At 37.2% G+C, this 25,091-nt stretch overlaps 1 protein-coding gene and 1 non-coding gene across 4 annotated transcripts; both read left to right on the forward strand.

Annotated features, from left to right (window-relative positions):
• Positions 1-440: 440 nt before the first annotated feature.
• Positions 441-23,237, forward strand: LOC104249899 (cation-chloride cotransporter 1). Of its 3 annotated transcripts, XM_009806411.2 has the most exons (13): positions 441-827; positions 2,824-2,970; positions 3,196-3,274; positions 4,588-4,679; positions 5,294-5,408; positions 5,562-5,662; positions 5,834-5,895; positions 6,195-6,422; positions 14,666-14,780; positions 14,981-15,175; positions 16,181-16,581; positions 18,027-18,188; positions 21,886-23,237. In XM_009806411.2, exons 1-13 carry the CDS (start codon positions 640-642, stop codon positions 22,962-22,964), a joined length of 2,964 nt encoding a protein of 987 aa, XP_009804713.2. In that variant the 5' UTR covers positions 441-639; the 3' UTR covers positions 22,965-23,237. The 3 variants fall into 3 exon arrangements, with proteins under 3 accessions (XP_009804713.2, XP_009804715.2, XP_009804716.2); XM_009806413.2 differs by lacking the exon at positions 441-827 and having other exon boundaries at positions 2,857-2,977; XM_009806414.2 differs by lacking the exons at positions 441-827; positions 2,824-2,970 and having other exon boundaries at positions 3,201-3,286.
• On the forward strand, positions 19,243-19,345 carry LOC138886680 (U6 spliceosomal RNA). Its single transcript, XR_011405725.1, has one exon. It is a non-coding gene; the product is annotated as a U6 spliceosomal RNA (small nuclear RNA).
• Positions 23,238-25,091: the final 1,854 nt, after the last annotated feature.

Below are 25,091 nucleotides of genomic sequence, written 5' to 3' on the forward strand. Positions count from 1 at the left end.
TATCAAAATCAAAACGCGTGAGTTTATGTTAGCCAGCGATGTGTCATAGTTTTATTTGACACTTTGCCATGTCAGTGCGTTTGATAATCACGCGTTTAATTTTATTTGCTGATTGTTCGTGAAGTGTTTAATAAGTACATTTTATATATACACTGAGTGGCCAATGAGTGAAAAATTGTGATGAATTTAAGGGTCTTTTTACGTATTTGGCCTTGAATTTTTGGCTCGTTCATTGCTCATGAGAGTTTCAAGTTTCACTATCCAAAAAAAAAAGGAGCAAAAACCCTCGTGCCTTCCAAAACCCCCCTCTAACAGGTGCGCCGGGTGAGGCGAGGTTTGGGTCCTTGAGGCGCGTACATCGCACGCGTTTTCCAATTTGCGTGTGAACTAACATTAACAAACCCTGTTAAAAAATAGCTACTGCTCCATTAAGGAAACTAAACACACTTTTTTCCCCTACCCCTTTTCTCTGTTCAAAGAAACCCGCCCGCCTTATCTGTCATCTTCAATACAAATACTAATATTCAACCCCTGTTATTTGAATTGTCAGATCCCTATCTACGTGGAATCAGATCTGAATCATTTCATTTAAATTTCGTGCAATTGGGGGCATTTTGCATTTCACATTGTGCGAATTCCATGCATTCAAATCGTGATAAGGAGGAAATGGACGGTGGAGGAGAAATTGAGGGTGCGGATGAGAATGAGTTCGCACCAGGTAGTAGTAGGGGTGGACGCAAGTACAGTCCGGTGGTGGCGCACGATAATGATCGGGCCGTTTTGGAGATGTCCTCCATTGATCCTCGATCCTCTAGACAAGATCTCAAGTACTACTCTGTCTTTTCTCTCTCAGATTTTTAGTAAATTTATTGTCTCAAACATAGGTTGTTAATCATGGTGTTCGGACCAGCTTACATTTATATTACAAATCCATTATGCACTTGTTAGCTCCGGGGTTCTATTGTATAAAAATATAGTTTTTTCAGATAATTTCTGTGATGATGTTAGTTTGTGCGCGTCTAGACTACGTATCTCGACTAGTCAGTTGGGTACCTGCTGCATTCCGTCTACATTAGTACCAGATAATTCCGCCTACCAAGGTTTAGGTAAATGAAAAGAATTCACCTCGTGTGGCTTTTGGAACCTCGTTCCAGGTTTTTAATCTAACTCTTCAGACTGTTGGGCCGCTTCCTTGAGGTTTATAGTTCCTCACATGAGGGTCTGTGTGATCTACAAGGAAATGGTATCCGCTAGAGGGTTGACAGAAAAAGGAACTTAGGGAAATGGGACAACTTTTGATGTAGGCTTATTTCTTGGTGTAGCTTTGAGCTTAAGTTGTTCTTTTCTTTGTTATGCTAATTTTCTTGTTTGAATTGAGGGAATAAATATAATTTGACATGTCACAGTTCAAAGAAAACATGTAAGCTGCCTTGGAAGGTTTATGATTTGAATGTCGTTTCCGGATGAATGTCGAGCGAATTTATTAAGTAGAAGTAGGCATTCGAGTCTAGAGAATACCTTCAATGCTATGAGGAATTTCGTTGAGGCTTCAAAAGTTGACGAAAGTTTGATAATTAAGCTTGTTCTTCATGGTAGATGTCGAGTCCTGAGAAGCCTTTCTATTTATATATAGAGATAATTGGAAGAGTCATGTAAGAGGAACTGTATGGGATGCTGGCAAACTTATTGAGTATGAATTATGAGACGTCTAAAGATTGGGCGATTGTTCAACAAATTTTGAGAAACTGGATTTGGTAAAGGAGAAATTGTGAGAATTGAGTTTGAGAAGGAGAAAGTGTAGGTATCTTAGAAGCATTTTGTGGGGGATAAAAGTGAAGCTTCGAAGTGCGTGTCATGATTATGCACTTTTGCTGGAAAAAAGGGATATATGGTGCTGTAAGTTGTCTCTAACCTCTGTGGTTTTTTTTCGGGGGGGGGGGTTGAGGAGAGAGGAGAGTTTTAAGCTTCGCTGTGCATTTGGAGGAACTATGTTGATGTTTTCTTCTGCTAAATTCTTAGAGTGGACTTCCCGAGGCTTAAAGTTCTCTCCATACTGAAACTGGTAGATGATGCTTTATCATGTCGGGGAAACTACATGGTTTTATAGAGATGTTAGACTCTCCTGGAAAAAAGATTTTGTCTCCTGCTGAGCGAAATCTGTTTGTCTGAGTAGTGCTTTTCAACCTATTGGATGAATGATTATTTATTAGTCCTTACCACTTTCTTTTGGTTAGTAAATGGGGAAACATTTAAACTTTTATTTCTTTCCCGAATGAGATGCTTACTTTTCGGTCTCTCAAAATCTTTACAATTAATAGATATTGTGGTTGTGGATTTACCCATGATTTAAACAGATATTTTTACTCTTGTGGGTGAGTTACTGAAATTAAGCTGTCGACCTTTTCGTCCCATTTTTCGTTCTTAGAATTCTTATAATTAAGTAAATAATAGTGTGCTCTCTCTAGCAGCTTAAGCTTTTAAATGAGATGGTCACACACTTCAACATGTAGTATCACATTGTGGTCTTGGGTTTGAGTCTCACCAGCCATTCATTATCAAAGGGAGTTCCGACGTACTTGGCCATGAAAAAGAATCAGGGGTGTGTTGAAGAGAATAATTAAGTAAACAAAAATGTGCTCTTTTTAACAATTTAAACTTTTGGAGGAGATGTCCACACACTTCAACACTTAGTAACTCAAAGTTGGATTTATTGGAAAGTCCAACATTCTTTTTTAAGGATTTTGTTTTCAGTTCATGCTTTAAAGAAATTTTGTCTCTTGTATTATCATTTTATGCTTTATTCTGATTTACCCAATTTATCAGGAAAGTGAAAGTGAGTATGCAGCCAGATGTGGCTTCTGAAGAAATAGAAGGTTCAATGCCAAATCACAGCGTCAACGGTCCTCAGAAAGAATCCAAACTGGAGCTCTTTGGCTTTGATTCTCTTGTAAATATTCTGGGTCTCAAGAGGTAAGAGGTAAACATTCTGTGGTCCTTTTCATTTTATTTACTTCTTTCCTACAAACCTTCTATCTTGTCAATTAAATAAATTAATGAACACGACACCAACTTGTTCCAGATTGAGGCGTGGTTGATTGGTTGGTTTAGCTTTGATTTCATCTTGAACTTCAACTTTCCTTTTCAGTTTTTGATGCATGAATAGTATTATGGTTCTAATCAATCTTGCTATTTCAGCATGACAGGGGATCAAATTCAAGCGCCACCTAGTCCAAGAGATGGTGGGGATGTATCTATCACCCTTGAGCGGTCCAGGGTACTGTGATAGGTTCTTAATCATCCGTTCTATTTCCTTAAAAGTTTCATGTCATCATGTCATGCCCCATTAACAATATGGTTTGGTTTAATGGAGGGGAAGACTGAAGAGAAAGGGGGAGGAAAACGTATTACTCTATTTCCATAAATTAATTATTTAACCTATCTATGGTGGTTTTTGTACAGCTGGAAGAGAAGTAAAAGACGTGCACCTTTCTGTTCATTTCTTGTGAGACGGAAAAAGTTGACGTGGATGGGTAGCATACTCCATTTTTATCCTCTCTAACTTTTACCTCCTAACTAAAAGAGGGAAATATCATTCTCTTTTCTTTTAATCCAAACATGGAACGTGCTATCAGTGGAGATTCTCTCATGGGATTCTCCTTTCTTTGGAGAATCATTCCTTATTTTGGTTATCCTCTTTTATGCGTTCCTTGGTCTCTTTTGGGGGAGGCCAATGGGGTGTGGTTAAAAAAAAATATTTTTTGGATCTTTGAATAAACTGTGAACAGTGGGAAAGAAGGTGGCTAAAGGGTAGACTGAAGGTTATAAGAAGACAAAAGTGTAGAAAAGCTTAGTTTAAAGTAAATGCATAGTAAGTCAATATATTGTTGACTAATATTCTTGATAAATCTTCATTGGGCGTTCATATTTACTTTTAAACTAAGCTTCAGCCTCTTACACCATTCCTAATTGAGACAAAAGTAGATAGAGTATAAACAGAATATTCAAAAGGTTAAAGCATGAGAGATCCTCAGTAAAATTTTTGTTGTTGGTGTCGATGAATTTGCTTTACTCACTATCTCAGTTTTACACATAAGCTACATGCAAGATAAAAGATAAATCTGATTGAGTAGTTATGTTACTAATTATCCAATATGTGGTAGAGTGAGTGTTCATGTATTCTTAACTGGCTACCTGAAATACAAATATCAACAGTTCAGGGCTGTCCTCTTCTCTCCCCTTCATTTCTCCGCTTCTTTTCCAACTTCATTTTTGAAGTTTGTCTACTGAGTTTTATTTCTGATCAGCATGGAAGAGTGTTCGGTGGATATTGTATTATACTTCTCCAATTACCTGTTTGGTTTCTCCTACTTCTTCTCTTGTTTTATTATTAAATTCTCACAAGTATGGACCTTCACTTGTGCATTCATCAGAACATGCACTTTTCAGATTTGAAATGTTTAGACATAGATCATAAATTCATAACTTGCAGCTTGCATGTAGTACTGAATTTAATTCTGTAATGATGGGTTGATCAATGAAGCTTTGAATGCTTTTTTAATAGTCTCTTTTTTGTGAATATTGTTGAAGCCTACTGCTGTCAAGTCTGGGACATTGATGGGAGTCTTCGTGCCATGCTTGCAAAATATTATGGGAATCATCTATTATATTAGATTTTCTTGGTAAGTTGCATCATATCCAATCTATTACGTGTTCTCTTGGGAATTGTTTTGTGGTCAAGTCTTATAATACTTTAGCTATCAAAAGGTGATCAAGTTTCGGTTCCTTAAACTTGTATTTTAAAGACACTGGTCAACATTCTGGATGTGAATAACTTCCTCCCATTTCCAATACTTCGGCATTCTGTTTGTAACTCCTGGGTTTTATAAGTACCCCACACTAATTGTTATGTTGAGGGGGTAAATTATAAAGCAGAATAATTCCTATAGTATAATTAAGTGATCTACTCACGTCAGAACTATGTTTTGGTATTGATATTTCACAATGGTTCTGTGAGATACTCAAGGTGAGCTGATCTTCCTTCTATCTCTGGCATTCTCCTGATACAGCACTTCTTAGGTAGTGTAATCTAAGAAAGGAGGAAGATAAAAGATCTATGAAATATGAATATAGGAGGAAGGAGTATAAAAGGAGGAAAGGGGAAGATGCACTGGGTGGGAGTGCTGATACACTGGGTGGGAGTGTTGATCAATTGATCTATTTGTGTTAGTCACATGATATTCTTTTCCATTTGACATGCTGTGATATATTTGCTCTGTTTCCTTCTACTCTGTAGGATTGTTGGTATGGCTGGGATTGGTGAGTCGTTGTTGCTGGTTGCTTTCTGTGGATCTTGTACTTTCCTGACCACAATATCATTAAGTGCTATTGCTACCAATGGTGCCATGAAGGTGAAGAGGAATTTGATCGTTAGATAGAATGTAAATGAAGATAAAAGAGATAGCTTCTCTATTTTGCTTTCCTGTATTAGACACATGCACTTTCTTTATTTCCCAGTAACTTAGATGGTCAATAATTTCCTTGATTTGTTTCCTCTAAATTAGGGTGGAGGACCTTACTATCTCATTGGTCGTGCTTTGGGTCCAGAAGTTGGTGTTAGCATTGGGCTGTGTTTTTTTCTGGGAAATGCAGTTGCTGGAGCAATGTGAGTATACAACCTGACCTTTTATACTATGACTTACTCACTTGGCCAATGTAGCAGAGGAGGCTACATCGCTTTCATCATTTGACACTAGCAAATGAGGTTACAATGCTTTTATCACTATCTATAACAGTTTGAGTTGATGCTCTCTGCTGTGACATGCCTGTCTTCTAGGTATGTATTGGGAGCTGTGGAAACCTTCTTAAATGCTGTACCAGCTGCTGGTATTTTTAAAGGTATTTCTTGAGTGAGATTGTCGCACTCGATTTATTGGTTAGAATTTAGTGTTTCGAGAAGACTGCAGATCATGTTTTTGCTATGAGTGCTCCTTGGATCTTGCCTTCTTTTATAGGGGGGATTCTTTTTTGGGTCTACTTGTATAGGCAAGTTTGAATGTTTGATGATCATCTGCTCTCTTCCTTGGCTTTATGCTTCATACATTCAATGAGTACTTTTTGGTTGATTCTTTACTAGGTAATACACTATTTTGTCAACTTCATTTGTATTGCTGAATTTTACTCTGTCGTATATGCAGAAACTGTCACAAAAGTTAATGGTACAGCTATTGCGGAGCCCATTACAAGGCCAAGTTTGCATGATCTGCAAATTTATGGGATTGTCGTGACTATTCTTCTCTGCTTCATAGTTTTTGGTGGTGTAAAAATGATTAATCGTGTCGCACCGGCATTCCTTGTACCTGTTGTATTCTCATTGATCTGCATATTCTCTGGCATCCTTTTGGCAAGGCATGATCGTCCAGCAGGTTTATGTTGTTTATGCCTTCCTTTCTTTAATTTTTTGAAAGCTTTGCAAAGTGTTCTGCTGCTTAGACATAGTATATTACACACTTAAAATTAAAATATATATAAGAAAAAATGCTTGCTTGATGGTGTAAGGTTTTCCCTTGTCACTCTTTCTTAGTAGAAAGCTGTCAACCAATTCATATGGTTCTGGCCCTTGAGAAGAGTGGTGGCTTATTGCTATTGCTAAGCTGGTCTGTAATACAACAACAACAACAACAACAACAACAACCACAACCCAGTAAAATCCGACTAGTGGGGTCTGGGAAGGGTAGTGTGTACGCAGGCCTTACCCCTACCCCGAAGGGGTAGAGAGGCTGCTTCCGAAAGACCCCCGGCTTAAGAAAACAAAAGGACAAAAGGAGACAATATTAGTATCACCATAGAAGTCATAGGAAAAATAGGAACAACATGAAATTCAGAAGAAAGATGCAAAGCAAAGCAAAAGCGATAGCTAGTAAATAGGTCATGCACTGAAAAGCGAAATAGTAAGACACAACGTTGCCACTAGTTGTCTTAGACAAAAACCCTACCAGACTAGTCTCACAAAGGTACGAAGTAAGGCAAGACTCAACTACCTCCTAACCTACAATTCTAATACTCGACCTCCACATCTTCTATCAAGTGTCATGTCCTTGGAAATCTGAAGCCTCGCCATATCCTGCCTGATCACCTCTCCCCAATACTTTTTAGGCCGCCCTCTACGTCTTCTCGTGCCCTCCACAACCAGCAGCTCACACCTCCTTACCGGAGCATCTGAGCTTCTCCTCTTAACATGCCCGAACCATCTGAGCCTCGCTTCCCGCATTTTGTCATCAATGAGAGCCACATGCACCTTCTCCCGAATATCATCGTTCCTAATCTTATCTATCCTAGTGTGCCCGCACATCCACCTCAACATCCTCATTTCTGTTACTTTCATCTTCTGAATATGTGAGTTCTTAACAGCCCAACACTTAGCCCCATACATCATGGCCGGTCTAACCACCGCTTTATAGAACTTACCTTTGAGTATTGGTGGCACTCTATTGTCACACAGGACTCCAGATGCTAACCTCCACTTCATAGTCAATCTGAATTTGATAAGTCAACATCTGCAATTTTCAGCATTTTATATCGCTTCATGGTGGCCCTTACTATTTCCTTGATGTATTTAGCTTCCTTCGTCCTTCGTTTAGGACATTCTAAATTTACAGTTAGGTTTGATGAATACTACTCGTAGGACGTGCTTCATTGCGTTGAATAATGTATATCGTTGTCCTGATTAAAGAGGTTACTATGCTGCCACAACTGCAAACCAGGAGTCTTGACTGGCACTTGGTGGGCCTGTCCACCAAGCGAACCAGCCATATCTGAGCTTCTTACTGTAACTAGACATGCATAGAATAGGCAGAAAACTGAATAAATCACACTTTATATAACTAGAAATAACCCATAAGTCCTATATCGTTCATAATCTGACAAGATTTGTAGTTCAACTAAACACAACCAAAATGCTAATACAGAGTTCATGAAGCTGACTATGAGTTCTCAACTCTTACAACTGAAAATTGTCAAAAGCATCATTAAATAAACTGTAGCTAAGGACCCACGATGGAACAATGGGTTGACCAACAGTCTGGAATGGTAGCTGCTACTCCTAAGCTACCAGATCTACCTTTCACTCTGTAAGATGATAAGTGAGTGGTGAGTCCACTAACCCAGTGAATAGATAATATCCATAATTGTTGGGACACGAAGTTTATAAAATAAATCATATGCTATCATCTTTATATGAGATTAAGTACAAATATAATCTTCTATATCTGTAAACAAACTGCTGTCTGATGTTGTGTATATACTGCCCATCTCTTATCTAAATTTATAGCGAGTATATGCATAAATTATCTTAATATCGTCAATCTACACACCCACATACAAGATTATCAGAATCTGAAAACCATGCTTACCATGAATGCTGTTACAGAGGTTTGAATCCAACCTGATTAATTAGGTATCCATGCGCATCGTGTGTACATTATTAAGGGGATTTGATACCACCCTTATTAGCCAGTAGTACTTGCACAATCTAAATCTGGCTCCTAATCTAATGCTGTCACATTTTACCTTTTACCAGCTTAATAAATACTTTTATCTTACCAAAAAAAACTAATGCTGCCACGAGTGTAACGTTATGTGATGACACGTTACAAGGAGACAATATCAACTCGAATATTTTGAGCTTTCTCCGAAAATTTACTTTCTCATCTTAAGCTTATAGTTTAACAGAAAAGCGTAATATCTCGAAACGCATTTGTCATCGAAGGAGGAGGTCACGTGTCGGGCTTGTTCTCACGTGTGTCAATCAACTCTTATTTATGGGAACTTACCCATATATAGATAGAGGAAAACGTTGAATAGGGATATTCAAAATTATAATCCATTTCAGTATCTTCTGCTTCTCTCTCTGTCTCTCTCTTCGCTCCCTTCTCGTCTCTTCTCTTCTCCTTCTTCTGCTCTCATCTTCTTCTTAATTCTTCTTATCCATTGAATTAGGTAGTTCGGTTTAGAAATTGATGTATTGATTCCCAAGCTTGTAACTGATTGTACAAATTCGTTTGATCAATAAACTTTCCAATTTAGTTTCAAAGTCTTGAGTACATTACAATACTTTGCTATTAAATTCTTACTAATTCTGCCTTTACTTCTGGAGTACATTACAATTGGTATCAGAGCCTAATCTTGGCACCTTGTGGAGTTGGCAGCCATGTCAGAAGAAACCGTATATGAGGAAAGACAATTCAGTCGGCTGGGGTTAGAATGGGGGCAAGCTTTGATAAATTGGGTAAAGAATTGGATGGACTAAACCAGAAACTGGACAAAATCTTGGAGATGCTTGGAATTAGTGTGGAAGATAAGGGAACTGATTATCACGTTCTTAAAAAAGATCAAGAAAGTGCAGGAAAGGAAATAGAAGTTGGAGAATCTGGTGATCAAGAGGTTCCATCAAGTGACGGTATCTTAAGATCAATTTATGTGCCTAACGAACCTATGGTAGAACTCTTTAAACTTGGAGAAACCTCTGTCAGAAAATCTTCTACACTTGAAATCGCTGGGAAGTTAAATGGGCCGAACGAATATGTCGAAATTGTGCAATGATCTTCTATTAGCAATGATCTGGAATCTCTTTTTGGTAAGCCCAATAAAGTGGGACGATGTGCAAAGAACTTTAAGTGCATAATCACTAGTAATCTATTTAGTAGGAGTTATGACTCAAATGATGCACTCAAGCTGTTTGATGAATTGCTCAAATTAGATGCAACACATGTTTCATGTTTGTTTCTACGGGTTAGTAACTCCCTATCATATGGCCCTAAAGAGAAAAATGATGAAACTATTGTCGCTTTTGATCCAGGAGGTAATACATTTACCATGTTTGATGTTAGCTATATGAAGCTTGATGAGTCTAGTTTCCTCTCGTTATTGGGTACTTGCTCACAATTAATGATACTAAGTTGTATTGCGCGGATAACGTTCAACTCGCTGAATCAATTGAAGGAGCTGTATAATGGAGTCAAAATTAAAGTTGATACCTCATTTCTATGTTTATGTATTATCTGGATTACGCAGAAATACAATTGGCTAATTGTGAGAAGATTACAAACAAGCGGATTGTGAAGCGGCTTAACGGGGTTGTTGGTGTTTACTGGACAAACATCAATTTACAAGCTAATTTCTTAGCCAACTTTTTGCCAGGATGGAGTATCACTGTTGGTGTTGGTTGGAACTATTGCTCAAATGATACATCACATAAAAGTCTAGGCATGTCTTCAAGAGTAGCAGTGAAGTATAAGAATTCATTGAGTTCATTTACTATAATAATTGATTGGGAAAAAATTTCTAAATCACTTTATCAAGGTGTTAGAGCCAATGTTCCATGTGTTGTTTTTGGATTTATTGAGGTGGTTCTTGTGGATAAGAGAGTGGTTGCGACATACTGGTCAGGTGTACTTAAATCCAACAATAAAACTAACTTGCATTGGGAGAAATGGATTGTGCTGAAACAACTTCATTCACTACAGTTTGTTTCCATTCTTAGTTGCACAATGCCTAGAGTCATCACTTGGTTGGATAATCTACTGCTAATTACATACCTGAACACTTGGGCAATGAATTACGAGCCAAGAGGAATAACTGTTGTTGGCAATTTACTACGTAATGATGAATTTCATTACATACTTGGTGTCTTGAACATTCTTAGTAATGACTTTCCGGACATACTTAGGACCTTAAAAACCCCTGGACTGCCCGAAAATATTAAAAGTGCAAACAAACCAGCAACTGCTAAAGGTTGTGGAGAGTTGTTTCCTGCAGTTGAAGAATTCAAGGAAGGAATTCAACTTTTTTTCGTAAATGCTAAAGTTGTATTGCATCCATTGACAATAAAACTTATTGTAGTTGTTGGAAGTTCAAGTGCCAACTACTTAGCAGGTCTGTTTATCACAAGTGGAACTATCAGTATTGAAGGTTGGGATACTACCAGTTTACAAGGTTATTCAATGTTGCTGTTGTTCTTGTCCATTAGGAGGAGTCATTCTGGAAGGAAACATTTTCTTGGTATCAATTTGGTTGCTGCAATCGATTATCCTTGTCATGGCTTGACTCCAGTAGTTCACTGCCATTTCAGACAAAGCAACAATAATATGAAAAGCACTCCAAATGGGAGCAAAGTCTTGAGGAAATCTCTTCAGTTTATAATCACTAGAAACTTCTGTCATCATGGTTCAATAATGACCTTGAGGACAAGGTCAATTTCAAGCGGGAAGGATTGTTATGATCGGGCATTTGTTATCGAAGGAGGTCACATGTCGGGCTTGTTCTCACGTGTGTTAATCAACTCTTATTTATGGGAACTTACCCATATATAGATAGAGGAAAACGTTGAATAGGGATATTCAAAATTATAATCCATTTCAGTATCTTCTGCTTCTCTCTCTGTCTATCTCTCTTCGCTCCCTTCTCGTCTCTTCTCTTCTCCTTCTTCTGCTCTCATCTTCTTCTTAATTCTTCTTATCCATTGAATTAGGTAGTTCGGTTTAGAAATTGATGTATTGATTCCCAAGCTTGTAACTGATTGTACAAATTCGTTTGATCAACAAACTTTCTAATTTAGTTTCAAAGTCTTGAGTACATTACAATACTTTGCTATTAAATTCTTACTAATTCTGCCTTTACTTCTGGAGTACGTTACATAATCTCAATATTTTTTTTAAATGGTAACATGCATATATAAATCATCAGCACAAAGATTGTGCTGGAAGCCAAAATGAGAAGGTTACATCAGTTCATAAGAAGAGAAAGAGAAAAAAAACCAAAAGTCCTTGTTCTTCTTACAAGGAATCTAACACATCTAGAATTGCCTCGGATCCTCTATGGATTCAGATTTACACCAAAAACTGAAAAGAAGTATACAATTCATCTTGATTTTCTGTAAAGGGCTGCTTCTATCTTCAAAACATCTTGAATTCCTCTCCTTCCATATTGTCCACCAAATGCTTGCTGGGACAATTTTCCATCTGTCTTTGTTCATTGTACAGTTTCCTCCTTTGTTCCAGCATGTCACACATCAGAGGTTCTTCCAGGCATTATCCATCTGATTCCTCTGATTTTAATGAATAAGTCCCATAGCTGGCTAGCCTGGCTAGTAATTCTACAATGTAAAACAGATGGTTGATTATCTCTGCTTCCTGCCCATACAAGTAGCATTTTGAACAGGGTTGGAATCTCCCCTCCTTATGAGATTATCCTGAGTCAAAACAGCTTCTCTTGCTACTAACCAAGTGAAACAGGCCACCTTGTATGGCACTTTGACTTTCCAGATATGTTTCCCCGGCATAAATGTGAGCTGAGATCCTACCTGGTTTAGATCTTTGTAAGCTGAGCTAACTGTATAGTTGCCACTACAATGGCTTTGCCATCTAAGTGTATCATCTCCCTCATGCAGCCCATTGCTCTGTTCTAACGTACTAAAAAACTCTGTTATCCTTGGTATTTCCCAATCTTGAAGTAATCTTCTGAAAGTTGGATTCCATCCGTGTGTGGACCAAAACTCCTGTAAAGTGGCCCCCTGTTGTAGACTCAAACCATGTAGATCAGGGAACATCACCACTAGACAGTCATTTCATGACCAATTATCCTCCCAGAACAAATAATTTATGCAGCCCATTGCTCTGTTCTGAAGTTTAATGTGAAGGATCACAAATAATTTATTTTACAACATTGTGTAATAGTTAAATCATTCTTTCCCAAATAAATTGAATAAATTAGAATATGCATTATATCTAAGTATAGTTTCAATGTAGCTACCAATTCATATGCTGAAGCCAAAAACATGTCAACACAAGCATTTACCTGTTCCCGCACATGTAACGTTGCGGTAGGCCATAATGGACTTGGGCGTTATCTTGATCATACTTGATAATTTGAAATCTCATTTTTGTTTATATAAACATGCACACTTTAGTAAAATGATGCTAGTTACTGGAAAACGCCAAATACAAATGCAGGAAAGTTACTACTCATGGTAGATCCTTTACATTGTTAATACTCGATCTCACAACTTGCTTCTAACAAAAACCTGAAGAAATTATTTGTGGTCTTCTCAGCAAATTTGAATGCTTTAAGAGCTAAAGAGTAGGCAAGGAGTTAGCTAAGTGGGCAATGAATTATCTAGTGAGTGGACCTAAGGTGGGCAGTGAAGTATATGATGAGAATCCTAAGCTGCTCGGACACGGGTGCAGATCTAGAGGTCAGATCCTTCAAGATGTAAATTCTAAGATTCGGGGATATGGATCCTCGGACGGATACGGGTGCGGGGATCCGACTAAAAATAATTCAAAAAAGAAGAATATCTCTAAATTATGAGAAATTTTGTGGACTACTTACGTATAGCTTGTAAAGTGGGGATTTCATTTTTATTCTCAAGTTGTAGATAAGTAGAGGATTGATTTCCTAGATAAGGTATGCTATTTTCTTCAAATTTACCCTAGTTTTGGTTCTGATTTGTGGAATCAAATTGTTTTTCGTCTGGGATTTTTCCGTCTGTCATGGTCAAAGTACCCAAAATAGTTTGACCATATCCGGTATGGATCCCATACCCAAACCCATACTAGTGTCATGTCGACACGGGTGCGGCACCTAAATTGCCGTGTCGAAGAAACTTAGTGAGAATCTAATGTGAGGTTTCTGGTTTGAAAGTTCCCCTTGTTCTAACTAGCTAAGGCAACTAGATTTAGGGTTTCTAGAAGTCCTTCACACTAAGTAAAGTAATACTAAGGTTCCTTTTGCAATTTGGCCACTAACTAAACTTATTTTTCATTATTATTATTATTATTATTATTATTATTATCATTATCTTTATTGTTATTGTTGTTGTTGTTGTTTTTGTTGTTGCTGTTGTTATTGTTGTTGTTATTATTACTAATTTATTACTGCTACTTCATGCACCTCACTCACTCTTTATGCATGTTTGAAAAAGTAAAAAGTTCAAGAACATAATTGACCAAATTCTTATTGTCAATCTAATCTTAGAAGAGCGCATTTATTGTGCCATTATCTTCCAAGTTGGAAAAAAGGTACATATCATTCTTTTTTCTTGTAAGAAATCAAAAGAAAGGAAAAAAAGATTATTTTTCTCGCAGTTACTTAATTTCTCATCCCCGGAGTTCAAAACGTTGCCTCAACGATACTTAAAGCACATGTGCGGCAGGATATTACATTTGCTTTCTTGTATATCCTGGTTACAACTTTGCACACTTTTGAGTATGTCCCAACTAATTGTTCAAATTGAGGCAGATTTCCTGTTCAATTGTGAAAGCATGTAGTGCTCCTTTCCAAGTGGAGTAACTAGATAAAAACAAGGACATGCAAAGGGAATGGAGGAACTAGGCTTTCTAAAATGAAGGCCTGGATCTTCATTTGCTAATTTCTTTATTTGCTTTATGGGGTGGATACTATTGTCATAATTTTCTGAGAGAGAAAATTTAAAAGTTCTCGATGCTTTACTTCATGATCATTTTAAGAGGAAGCAGAGGTATAGGCTATAGCTTCCATCTTAGTATGCAAACTGCTCATGAAACTTTATATTGATTTATAGTTAAACATAATTTCTTTTTGTTTGAATATATAATGGCGTTCTCATTACTTTGTGTTGCTATGCATGATACAGTTGCGTTCACGGGGTTGAGTTCGGAATCTTTCAAGGAGAACTGGGGTCCTGCTTATCAGAGGACTAATAATGCTGGAATTCCAGATCCTAATGGAAAAATATACTGGAATTTCAAGTAAGACATGCAAATATTTGCTTGCTTCTCTCTCTCTTTCTCATGCGTGCTTATTCATTATGCATGATATTTTTCCATTATGCATGATACTTTTGCCAGTAATAAGTCCATTCTTCTTTCTGCCTTGCCTTTTACTTCGTGATGCATAAGTTCAAGTGTGTTAAGTTGGGTCTTAACATTTGTTTGTTTCTCCATGTAAGTGCATTGGTAGGTCTCTTTTTTCCAGCTGTGACTGGAATCATGGCAGGTTCAAACCGTTCAGCGTCACTAAAGGATACTCAACGTTCGATTCCTGTTGGGACATTAGCAGCAACTTTGACAACTAGCGGTTTATATCTAGTTTCAGTGCTATTCTTTGGGTCCGTTGCAACTCGAGATAAGCTCCTGACTGACAGGTACATCTAAATTACAATGCTCTTATGATGTTTCTCATTACTGTCTTGTTTCTAAATGAAATACAGTGGTCTGAGTGGCATGCTTTGTAAATTTAGACTCAAGTATGTTGATGTACAACAATTACTTCCCAAATTTTGAGTAGGTGGTGGTGCCGTGGGTCAACAAACTGTATGTAGCAAAAGATCAAGAATACCAACTCCCAAGACTTCCTTTTCGGAAAGTTGATTCTGTGGAATAATGAAGAACGCTCTTTATTTATTTCATATTTCAGTTACGTGGCTGGATCTGGATGTGGTTCATTAAGACCTATACTTCTCTGTATTTGGTGTTATACTCTGTTTTTTTTGTGGGTGGGGTTGTAGAGGTAAGGTTCGAGGTGGGAAAGCAAATGAGGAAGGATAAATGTGTCCATTTGTTTAGGAAGTGAAAGAGGAGTGGAAGTAAAAGTGGAAGGGTGTAACCCTCCTGAATTTATCTTCAACTTTCCAAAAACTGGGGAGAAGGAGAAGCAAAATCTCTTTTACTTCCCTTTTAATATTACCAAGGGGAAGAATAGATAAAGTATACCAGTCTTCCCCCCTCTCCTTCCTTGAATCCAACATATTGCGAGTTTGGGATGGACCAGTGTTGCTTTTCCTTGTGGTGCCTAGTTCTAAGGTCAATCTGTGATAACTCATCAATAGATATGCCATGTTATTGCAAGAATTTGTTGTATTGGTCTTGTTCGTTTTGATGTTTAGGATAGTTCTTTTCCCCCTTTTTGTCAATTATTATCATGAGAAAAGTTAATAATGGCACAAGTCAACTCCCTTTTGGTTACTTATTTCAAACATGGTAATTACTCCTCACCCCCCCCCCCCCAAAAAAAAAAATCACTTCATAACTTTGTTTAATGACTTTTATTTGACCCACAAGCCAATAACTTTGTATGAAAGAGATTATTTCATTATATTAAATGGTATTTCATAATCTATTTACAGTGCCTGACTAATGTTTTCGTCCAGGTTGTTGACTGCTACAATTGCTTGGCCATTTCCAGCAATTGTTTATATCGGTATCATCCTTTCAACATTGGGGGCAGCCCTTCAAAGCTTGACTGGTGCACCACGTCTCCTTGCTGCGATTGCAAATGATGATATTCTACCAGTTCTCAACTATTTTAAAGTGGTAGATGGAAGTGAGCCTCATGTGGCTACTTTCTTCACTGCCTTCATCTGTATTGGATGTGTTGTAATTGGGAATCTGGATCTTATTTCACCAACTATAACAATGTTTTACCTCCTATGCTATGCTGGTGTGAACTTATCCTGCTTCCTTCTAGATCTGTTGGATGCTCCCAGCTGGCGACCTCGGTGGAAATTCCACCACTGGAGTTTCTCTCTTGTTGGAGCATTACTTTGTATAGGTATTTTCTTCTGCTTTTTGCTGTTGGACAACTGGTTTTATCTCTCTGTTTTAGTTGATACTTGATACGGCTGGTAATAAACAAATTTTCTATGTTCATCATAATATTCACTTCATATTGCTTTATCTTGCCAAGAAAACCACCATCTTGGTGCAACCGTTACAGATGAGTGAGTGTCGAGGAGTTTGAAACTTCCGTTGTTTGACCTGAGGACCTTTAATTATCAATATATTGCATCTCCAAATACGTGCCACAAATTCTTTTGCCTATTTCTGACAGAGTTTGGTAACATTTTTCCGGGTAGTTTTTCGTTAGTCTGATTTTATATTTGTGAAGAAATGGATCTTGGCCTAACTCAACCCAGGATCGAACAATTGGAGCATGAATAACATAACATGGGGTCCAACATTGAGAAACACAACAACAGGGATCAATGGGTCTGGTTCCGATACACTGTGAAGAAATGGACCTTGGGCCTAACCCAACCCCAAAAGCTAGCTGATGAGGGAAGGATTGTCCAATATCATATAAGAAGACTACATCCCATTCCCTCAACCACTTTGGGACATAACAATATTCAACTACTTTAGGCCGTTGTTACCAATTCTAATTTGATAGGTTGAAGGGTTGAATGTATTCTCTTTGATTTTTATTGTGTCTTCATAGAAACTATAATTAAAAAAAATAAGAAGATAACTAAGAATGAATTACAATTATTTGGCAATATAAGATTTGCAAATATGTACTCAAATTTTTTGCTTAATCTAAAAAGAAATCAGTTCAAGAGAAGAAAAAATAAAGGTTTAAAAAGATTACCAGGAACAAAGAAGGATTTACCTTGTGGAAATGTGCTCCTGGTTGTTTTTTATGTTTCGACATGCCAATCTTGCTTGGCTAACTCCTTGACATCTTTATTACGTAAGTTGGCAATGGGATAGATGACTATAACCAAACGTGCCATTACTACTGTTTGGTGAGGCTTGTTCTTTTTTCTTTCTAGGATTCCTTTCCAGTGTAGACAATCACATTAAATAGTAATTTTTTTTTCTCTAATATTGGGAAGAGTGAGAATTTTGGTTTATGAAAGTACTGATGTCCAGATGTAGGATGACCTCTTTCGTTGCCTGAATAGTGGTAATGGTTCAGCACTGCTAATGAGTCCAATCTTTATCATCTCATCTTGGCCCTAAAGGAGTCGCATTTTAGACCACTCCCTCCCCTGCCCAAAAAACAAACAATAGAAAATAGCAAGACTATGGTAAAGATACTATGCACAAGGTTCTATCCTATGTAGCACTTCCTGTGATCTACTTAGGGTCTTGGCTAAGCAAGGGTGCAAACCATATTATTTACCTAACCTTAATAGACTCTTAAGTTTTTCAATCATTTGATCTCTTCCTGCATTTCAGAGTAATTGATGTTCTCTTTCTGCTGTTCATTTTCAGTGATCATGTTTTTGATTTCTTGGGCATTCACTGTGGTATCACTAGCCTTAGCAAGCCTCATCTATTATTATGTGAGTATCAAGGGGAAAGCAGGAGACTGGGGTGATGGTTTCAAGAGTGCATATTTTCAGCTTGCTCTTCGTAGTTTACGATCTTTGGGAGGTATGTATTTGTCTATTTATGTATTTGTTTATTCATTTACATTTCTTGGCAAACAACATAAATCAGACCTTTTTTACTGTCCGTTCCTTGTCTTAAAACATCTGATTGCTCCTCTTATGTGTATTCTATAATTGTTTAAATGTTGAGAGAGAGAAATATAATTTAGGATTGCCTTTGCAAGATCACAGTTTCTTCAATTGTGACTGGTGATTTATCTGCATTTGTCTATGTGCAAACATATTTTTCTTTTTTCTTTTTGGATCTTATGTTGCTTTTCTTTTGGGTATTACAATTGAAGAATGTATTAATTTCTTATTATAGTTCATTTGTTTCTTACACCATTAACCTTACTTACTGTTCTGCAACACTTATTTGTATGTCAGTGCCTTGCATAGACATTTTTATTCTGAAAAAGTGCATCAGATGGTTGACTGCCATATTCATTCAGAAAGATTTCATTTTTATGTTGCCTCACTCTTTTGCCGAAGTTTGTTGCTCTTAACCACATTTCTTTTAAATCTGATTGGTGTCCGGATACTTCTCAATCTGCTTTGGTAACATTATGGCAAGTGCGCGGATGCAAGTCTAGGCAAGGGCGTTTGAAGCATGTCTTATTTCAATCCCTCCCATGTAGTTGAGATTATAAATTTATCTAGTTTCGATTTGGGTCTTGATTCCTCCCTCTTGGACAATGTGAATTTTGATTTTTGCAGTCCTCCCCTTGGACCATGTGAGTTTTATATTTGTCAAAGGATGATCAACAAGTTGATAATTGCTAATGAATACAGAAAACTTCTGCGTTTCCCTAGTATAAACTGCTTTCTTTATCCTTCAGGACCCTTATTGTATCAAAATTACCGCCATATTGTATTATGAACCTCTCAGACTTTTTGGAGCTGTCATTGATCCTTTCCGTTAGCACATATACTCCTCCAAACCCCACTCAATATGCTGCTTCTTGAATTCTTAAATCGTGATGCAATGGAATTCATTCCTATTTTGAACTCTATAATATCCATCTTTCGCTTATCCTACAAAAAGATAATCCCCTGTAATCCCTTAGGAGACTTCTGATAAAATTGGAACGATACAAAGACGATTAACATGATCGCTGCACAAGAATGACAAGCACAAATTGAAAATGGTCCAGTAAAGATAATCTCCAGCATCTCCGCTTGCTGAGAACTTCTCATATTCCGGCACTCTCCTTCCAAATGCATCATTTCTATCTCCATTAGTATAATGCAGATAATTCCTAACTTTGGGACTTTCGCTCTTCGCCGTCTGAATTTGACGGCTACTTCACACATACTAGTCTATCTGCGGGTTCCTCTGGGAGGAAGAGGAGGAACCGGATAGACTAGCCTGGCAGGAAAGTTTTCCTTACATAGAATCCCCCTATGGCAGTTTCATCCCTGTCAATCTGGTACTGTTGTCGTGTTGTGTCGACTCTGGTTGTTAGTAGGTCTGAGGATCCTAGCAAAATAGAATTCCTCTATGTCAACTGCCTTCCCATTAGTCGTAATTGACACTGCTGCCATGGGATCCAGCGGTAACATCACTCTAGCCCCATTTCTCCCTCTCGCCTCTTTCCAACTCTTTCCCAGCTCCTTTTTCCTTCTACCACCACCTTCTCCCCTCTTCCTTTCATCTTGTCCTCCCTATCTCCGCCGGCCCTCTTCTCCTATATAACCATTGTGCAAAACTTAGGTACATGCAAACTCTGTACCCTCGTTCTCCGTCTTCAACCACCGTCGATGCTGAAATTCTTCCCCCACTATTCACGTGGATCCTGACCCTGGACGTGTCGAACACACTGCAAAATACATCCTCACATCCTCCCATATATGTCCCAAATCTTCTTAAACAAGTCAAGACACCGTAAGTGTGTTGGAATTTCGGCAACATTGATGACCATTATCTTCTCTGCTTCTGGATAGGGGTATGATAATAGTGCTTTTGTGATGTTTTGAATATTACCAAGTGACTACAATGTCTACGTTTTGGTTGAAATGAGTAGTATCAAATAAGAGTTGTGACATTTATAAGGAAAATCATGTCCCCCCATAAGCAATGAAAGTTATTTTCTTTTCTTTTTTTGTCGATGGAAAATTTCTTTGGAGATAACATTTTCAACTATTCAAGGTAACCAAACATGACAAAAGAATTTCAACGAGGAATATACCCTTTTGGTGAAAATAATTTTTTTTTGGAGATAGCATATTCCACAATCCAAGAAAACCAAATATGGAAAAATGATTTCATCAAGAAAATTACTTTTTTGGTGGAAAATAGTTTCTTTGGAAATAAAATTTTCAACAATTTGAAATAATCAAACATGGGGAAAATGATTTCGTCAAGGAAACCATTTTCGTCGAAAAGCATTTTTCGCGATATCAAACACTCCTATGGATTGTCTCAAAATTTTCTCTTACATTTATTTTCGACAACGTACTCCTTAGCCCCACTTCTTGTTTTTACCTTGAAGGATTGTGATACCAAAGTCAAGAATTAGCTTTACTAATTAGTATAAATGTGCAAATTTCATTTGAATAAACTTTCGTTTTAAATCAAAGTTATTAAGTATTCTTTCTATATGAAATCGTCCTATATAGTATAATTATGTTTTTGTTTTTATTATAAAGAAGATTTTAATTTTTATTTGTTTATAGCATGGCATGTTTCTTTAAATTAAGCCAATTTCTTTAACTTTGAGGGCATTTTTCCATATTAGGTACTTTTATCCAGGTAGAAATAATCTTATTTCACATTCTACACATGAAATAGTACATAGATTGTGGGATAATTTGTGTAGAAAATGAAGATGGTAACTGAATGTTGTATTAACAATTTGAGTTTTATGTGAGGATTATCGTTTTGATGTTGGAATTCAAATGGGTCCTTAAATATTCTTATACCTATTAAAAGTTAACTTATCCATTCTATTGGCTTTGTTACCCCGGCTAAATTTCTGGTAAATTAGCCGTACAAACTGGATAAGAAAAACAAAGGGAAGATAGAAGCTGCTGAATTTGAGTTATAATTCTGACTCCTCTTGTTCTATTTCAAACATGGATGACAAATCTTGTTTGGAGGTGATGAGAACTATTCTGGAAGTTTTCGAAGCTAACTGAAACTTGTTTGGTGGTCATACAAATTTTATTTAGCTAATTAGTGGAGCGCACTCCAGTTAATTTCTAGCTCAATCAAAAAGTTCAATTTAGTTATTTGGTTGGTCCTAGTAGGATTTTCAGTTATTGTTTTTGGCATCATGAAATATATTTTTGTGTAATCATGAGATCAAACTTAAGTGAAGTTTCAATTTTTAAATGGATCTAATTGAGTTATCTTTCAGCAAGTTGTCTGTAACCATGTAAATAGTTTGTAATCGTATTGCTGCAAAGGATGGGTGTAATGGAAATATGAACCTTGAAGTATAATTCGCTTATTTCATTGCAATATAAGCATTAGTAAAATAAGTAATAATTTGAAGCACAGAGAAACACGGGATTATATGTTTTCTCCTGTTCACTAGGCATCATATAGTAGAATCGTCATCCTTTAGAATTTGCATCTTTATTCTTGGCTTGGCAATAACTTTGATTTTCTGAAGAATGAAAGGTTATACTGTGTGATCTTATATATTGGCTGTAGACCTCCAAAATGACCTGCAATAAACATCCAATTGTGCATGCAGCAAGTCAGGTACATCCCAAAAATTGGTACCCTATCCCTCTCATATTTTGTCGTCCATGGGGCAAGCTTCCAGAAAATGTACCTTGCCATCCTAAGCTTGCAGACTTTGCCAACTGTATGAAGAAAAAAGGAAGAGGAATGTCCATCTTTATTTCTATTATAGATGGAGACTATCATGAACGTGCTGAGGATGCCAAGACAGCTTGCAGGCAGCTAAGCACGTATATCGATTACAAGCAATGTGAAGGTGTAGCAGAAATAGTTGTTGCTCCCAACATGTCAGAGGGCTTTAGAGGCATTGTTCAGACTATGGGCCTTGGGAATCTCAAGCCAAACATAATTGTTATGCGGTACCCTGAGATATGGCGGCGTGAAAATTTAACTGAAATTCCTGCTACCTTTGTTGGAATAATAAACGACTGCATTGTTGCAAACAAGGCAGTAGTTATAGTGAAGGGTCTCGATGAATGGCCTAATGAGTATCAAAGACAGTATGGTACCATTGATTTATACTGGATAGTGAGAGATGGTGGTCTTATGCTGCTGCTCTCTCAACTGCTTCTCACAAAAGAGAGCTTTGAGGGCTGTAAGATTCAGGTATTCTGCATTGCCGAGGAAGATTCTGATGCAGAGGGACTCAAGGCTGATGTAAAAAAGTTTCTTTATGACCTCCGGATGCAAGCTGAAGTGATTGTCATTTCCATGAAGTCATGGGAAGGCCAAGGGGAGCAGCAAGAATCCATTGAAGCATTTAGTGCTGCTCAGCGCAGAATAGCTAGTTATCTGGGAGAGATGAAAGAGAGAGCGCAGAGGGACAAGACTCCTTTGATGGCTGATGGAAAGCCAGTGGTTGTCAACGAGCAACAAGTCGAGAAATTCCTCTACACCACTTTGAAGCTGAATTCGACAATTCTAAAATACTCGAGGATGGCTGCAGTTGTGTTTGTAAGTCTACCTCCTCCTCCTGCCAATCATCCAGCATTCTTCTACATGGAATACATGGACCTGTTGGTTGAAAATGTACCTAGGCTCTTGATAGTTCGTGGATATCGTAGAGATGTTGTCACTTTGTTTACATAGGTGGTTCTGTTCATCTTCCCTTTTACCTCCCCTCCGTTTGTTGCTTTATTTCAATAGTTTCAATTCAATTCGTTACCTTTTCTTCCTTTTTTCCCCTTCTTTTTTCTCCTCGAGGTGGGTGTACAATATAGTTTTTGTAATCATTAATTCTTATTAACAGGATATTTGAAGAAAGAAAATTTTGTTGTTCATGAATCTCAAGGTGATGATTAGTCTTTTAGAATACGTTGAGATAGAAAATTTTGCTATCCGATGAATCTCCAGTTGATTAAAGTATGTTCTTGTATGATGACTATCAGCTAGCTTGCAATTTTTGCTTAAATTTATCGTACCTTTGCCTCAATCTTGCATAGTTGTCTTGCAGTCCATGACTTATTTACCTTTTGGACAGGTTTTATTAAGGTGCTTTGCAACTCTCATTTTGCCTTTTTAATGGGTATTTCAGTTGCGATGCTCAAAATGATGATAATTGTTGGACGAAGTTCAATCTATATTGCTTAAAATTAATTTAAATAAGTAAATAAATAAATAAAAAGGAGAAAAGGATCTAAATTTGTCCTTGTATTTTGCGAAAAGGTCTAATTTTACCCTTCATTAGAAGTTTGGCTATGCAATGCAGAATGCCCTTAGTCACTTAACGGAGGGGAGATGAGATGGTTGAGCCAAACTTTTAAGCATAACGGCTAATTTGGACCTTTTACTATTATTACTATTACTGTTACTATTATTATTATTATTATTATTATTATTATTATTATTATTATTATTACTATTACTATTACTATTACTATTACTATTACTATTACTATTACTATTACTATTACTATTACTATTATTATTAATTAATCTCTAATTATTTAAAGTAGCATATAAATTTACCATCTAGCTACACTGCCACAGAAACGCAGCTTCATAACAACTCAAAATGCCCAAAAAAATTCCTCTTGGGCACAGTCAAAATACGTCATGGCTAAAGAAGAGAAAAAAATAATAATTCCCTTTCTATGATTTTGAAGTTCTGAAGTGGTTTTGAAGATGAAGGCATGTTCTCCTGAAGAAACTATCATAGATAAGTGGCTGTGGAAGTTATGTTGTGGTGAAGGGACGGGAGACGGAGAAATAAATTTCAGATATAAGACCAGGGGTGACAAAATGGTTCAAAGAAAACAGTTAACCACCCATATTATCCACTATTAAAATATAACCCGAGTACGCATGTTGGAAGGGTTCAGGTTGAATTCGGCATAATAGTGGCCTAAAGTGGCCAAGTTTGACTTGAGTCAACACTTTAGGTAAACGACCTCAGAATCGAGATTTGAAAGTCTCAATAGGTTCGTATGATGATTTTAGACCTGGGCGTATGTTCGGATTGAGTTTTGGGTGGACCGGGAGCGTTTTGGCGCTTATTGTTGGAAGTTGGCGTCTTGAAGGTTTTAGAGTTTTTTTTAGTTTGATTTGAAGTAGACTTTAGTGTTATCGATGTCCGTTAGGGATTCCAAGCATTGGAATAGGTTCGTATAGTGATTTGTGACTTGTGCGTAAAATTTGACATCTTTCCGAGTTGTCTAAGTATGATTTGTCACGTCCGGAGATAGTTGGAAGTTTGAAGTTCAAAAGTTGATTAATTTGGTTTTGAAGTGCAATTCTTGGTTTTGACGTGGAACGACGAATTTAACAGGATGGAACAACGAATTTATAGCAAGGAATTCTATAGTTAAAGACTGAACACAAAATCAAGGAAAACAGAATTTAACTAAGCATGTTATACATATTGCAAGTAAAGATTAAAACACGTAGACATGCGATTTTAGGCTAAACATAATAACTATACATGTTAAGGTAACTTAGTCAAGGAATTTAAAGAAAACTACTTAGCAAGAACCGGATTTTTCAAAATATAACCCGAGTACGCACTCGTCACCTTGCATCTGCGGCTCCGTGTCATGACCCAAACATCCCTCTGAGACATGTCGTGACGGCACCTAGTCTCTACGACTAGGTAAGCCTAACAGATTGCGTAAAATATCAATAATGGAAACAAACTAAACAGCTAACAGCATTAAATACTGAACAACCAATAATAATGCCACTCGGCATGTACAATAACCAAACACTAGACGTACACAG

Source organism: Nicotiana sylvestris, chromosome 2, assembly GCF_000393655.2.
Source record: "Nicotiana sylvestris chromosome 2, ASM39365v2, whole genome shotgun sequence".
NCBI classification, from domain to species: domain Eukaryota; kingdom Viridiplantae; phylum Streptophyta; class Magnoliopsida; order Solanales; family Solanaceae; genus Nicotiana; species Nicotiana sylvestris.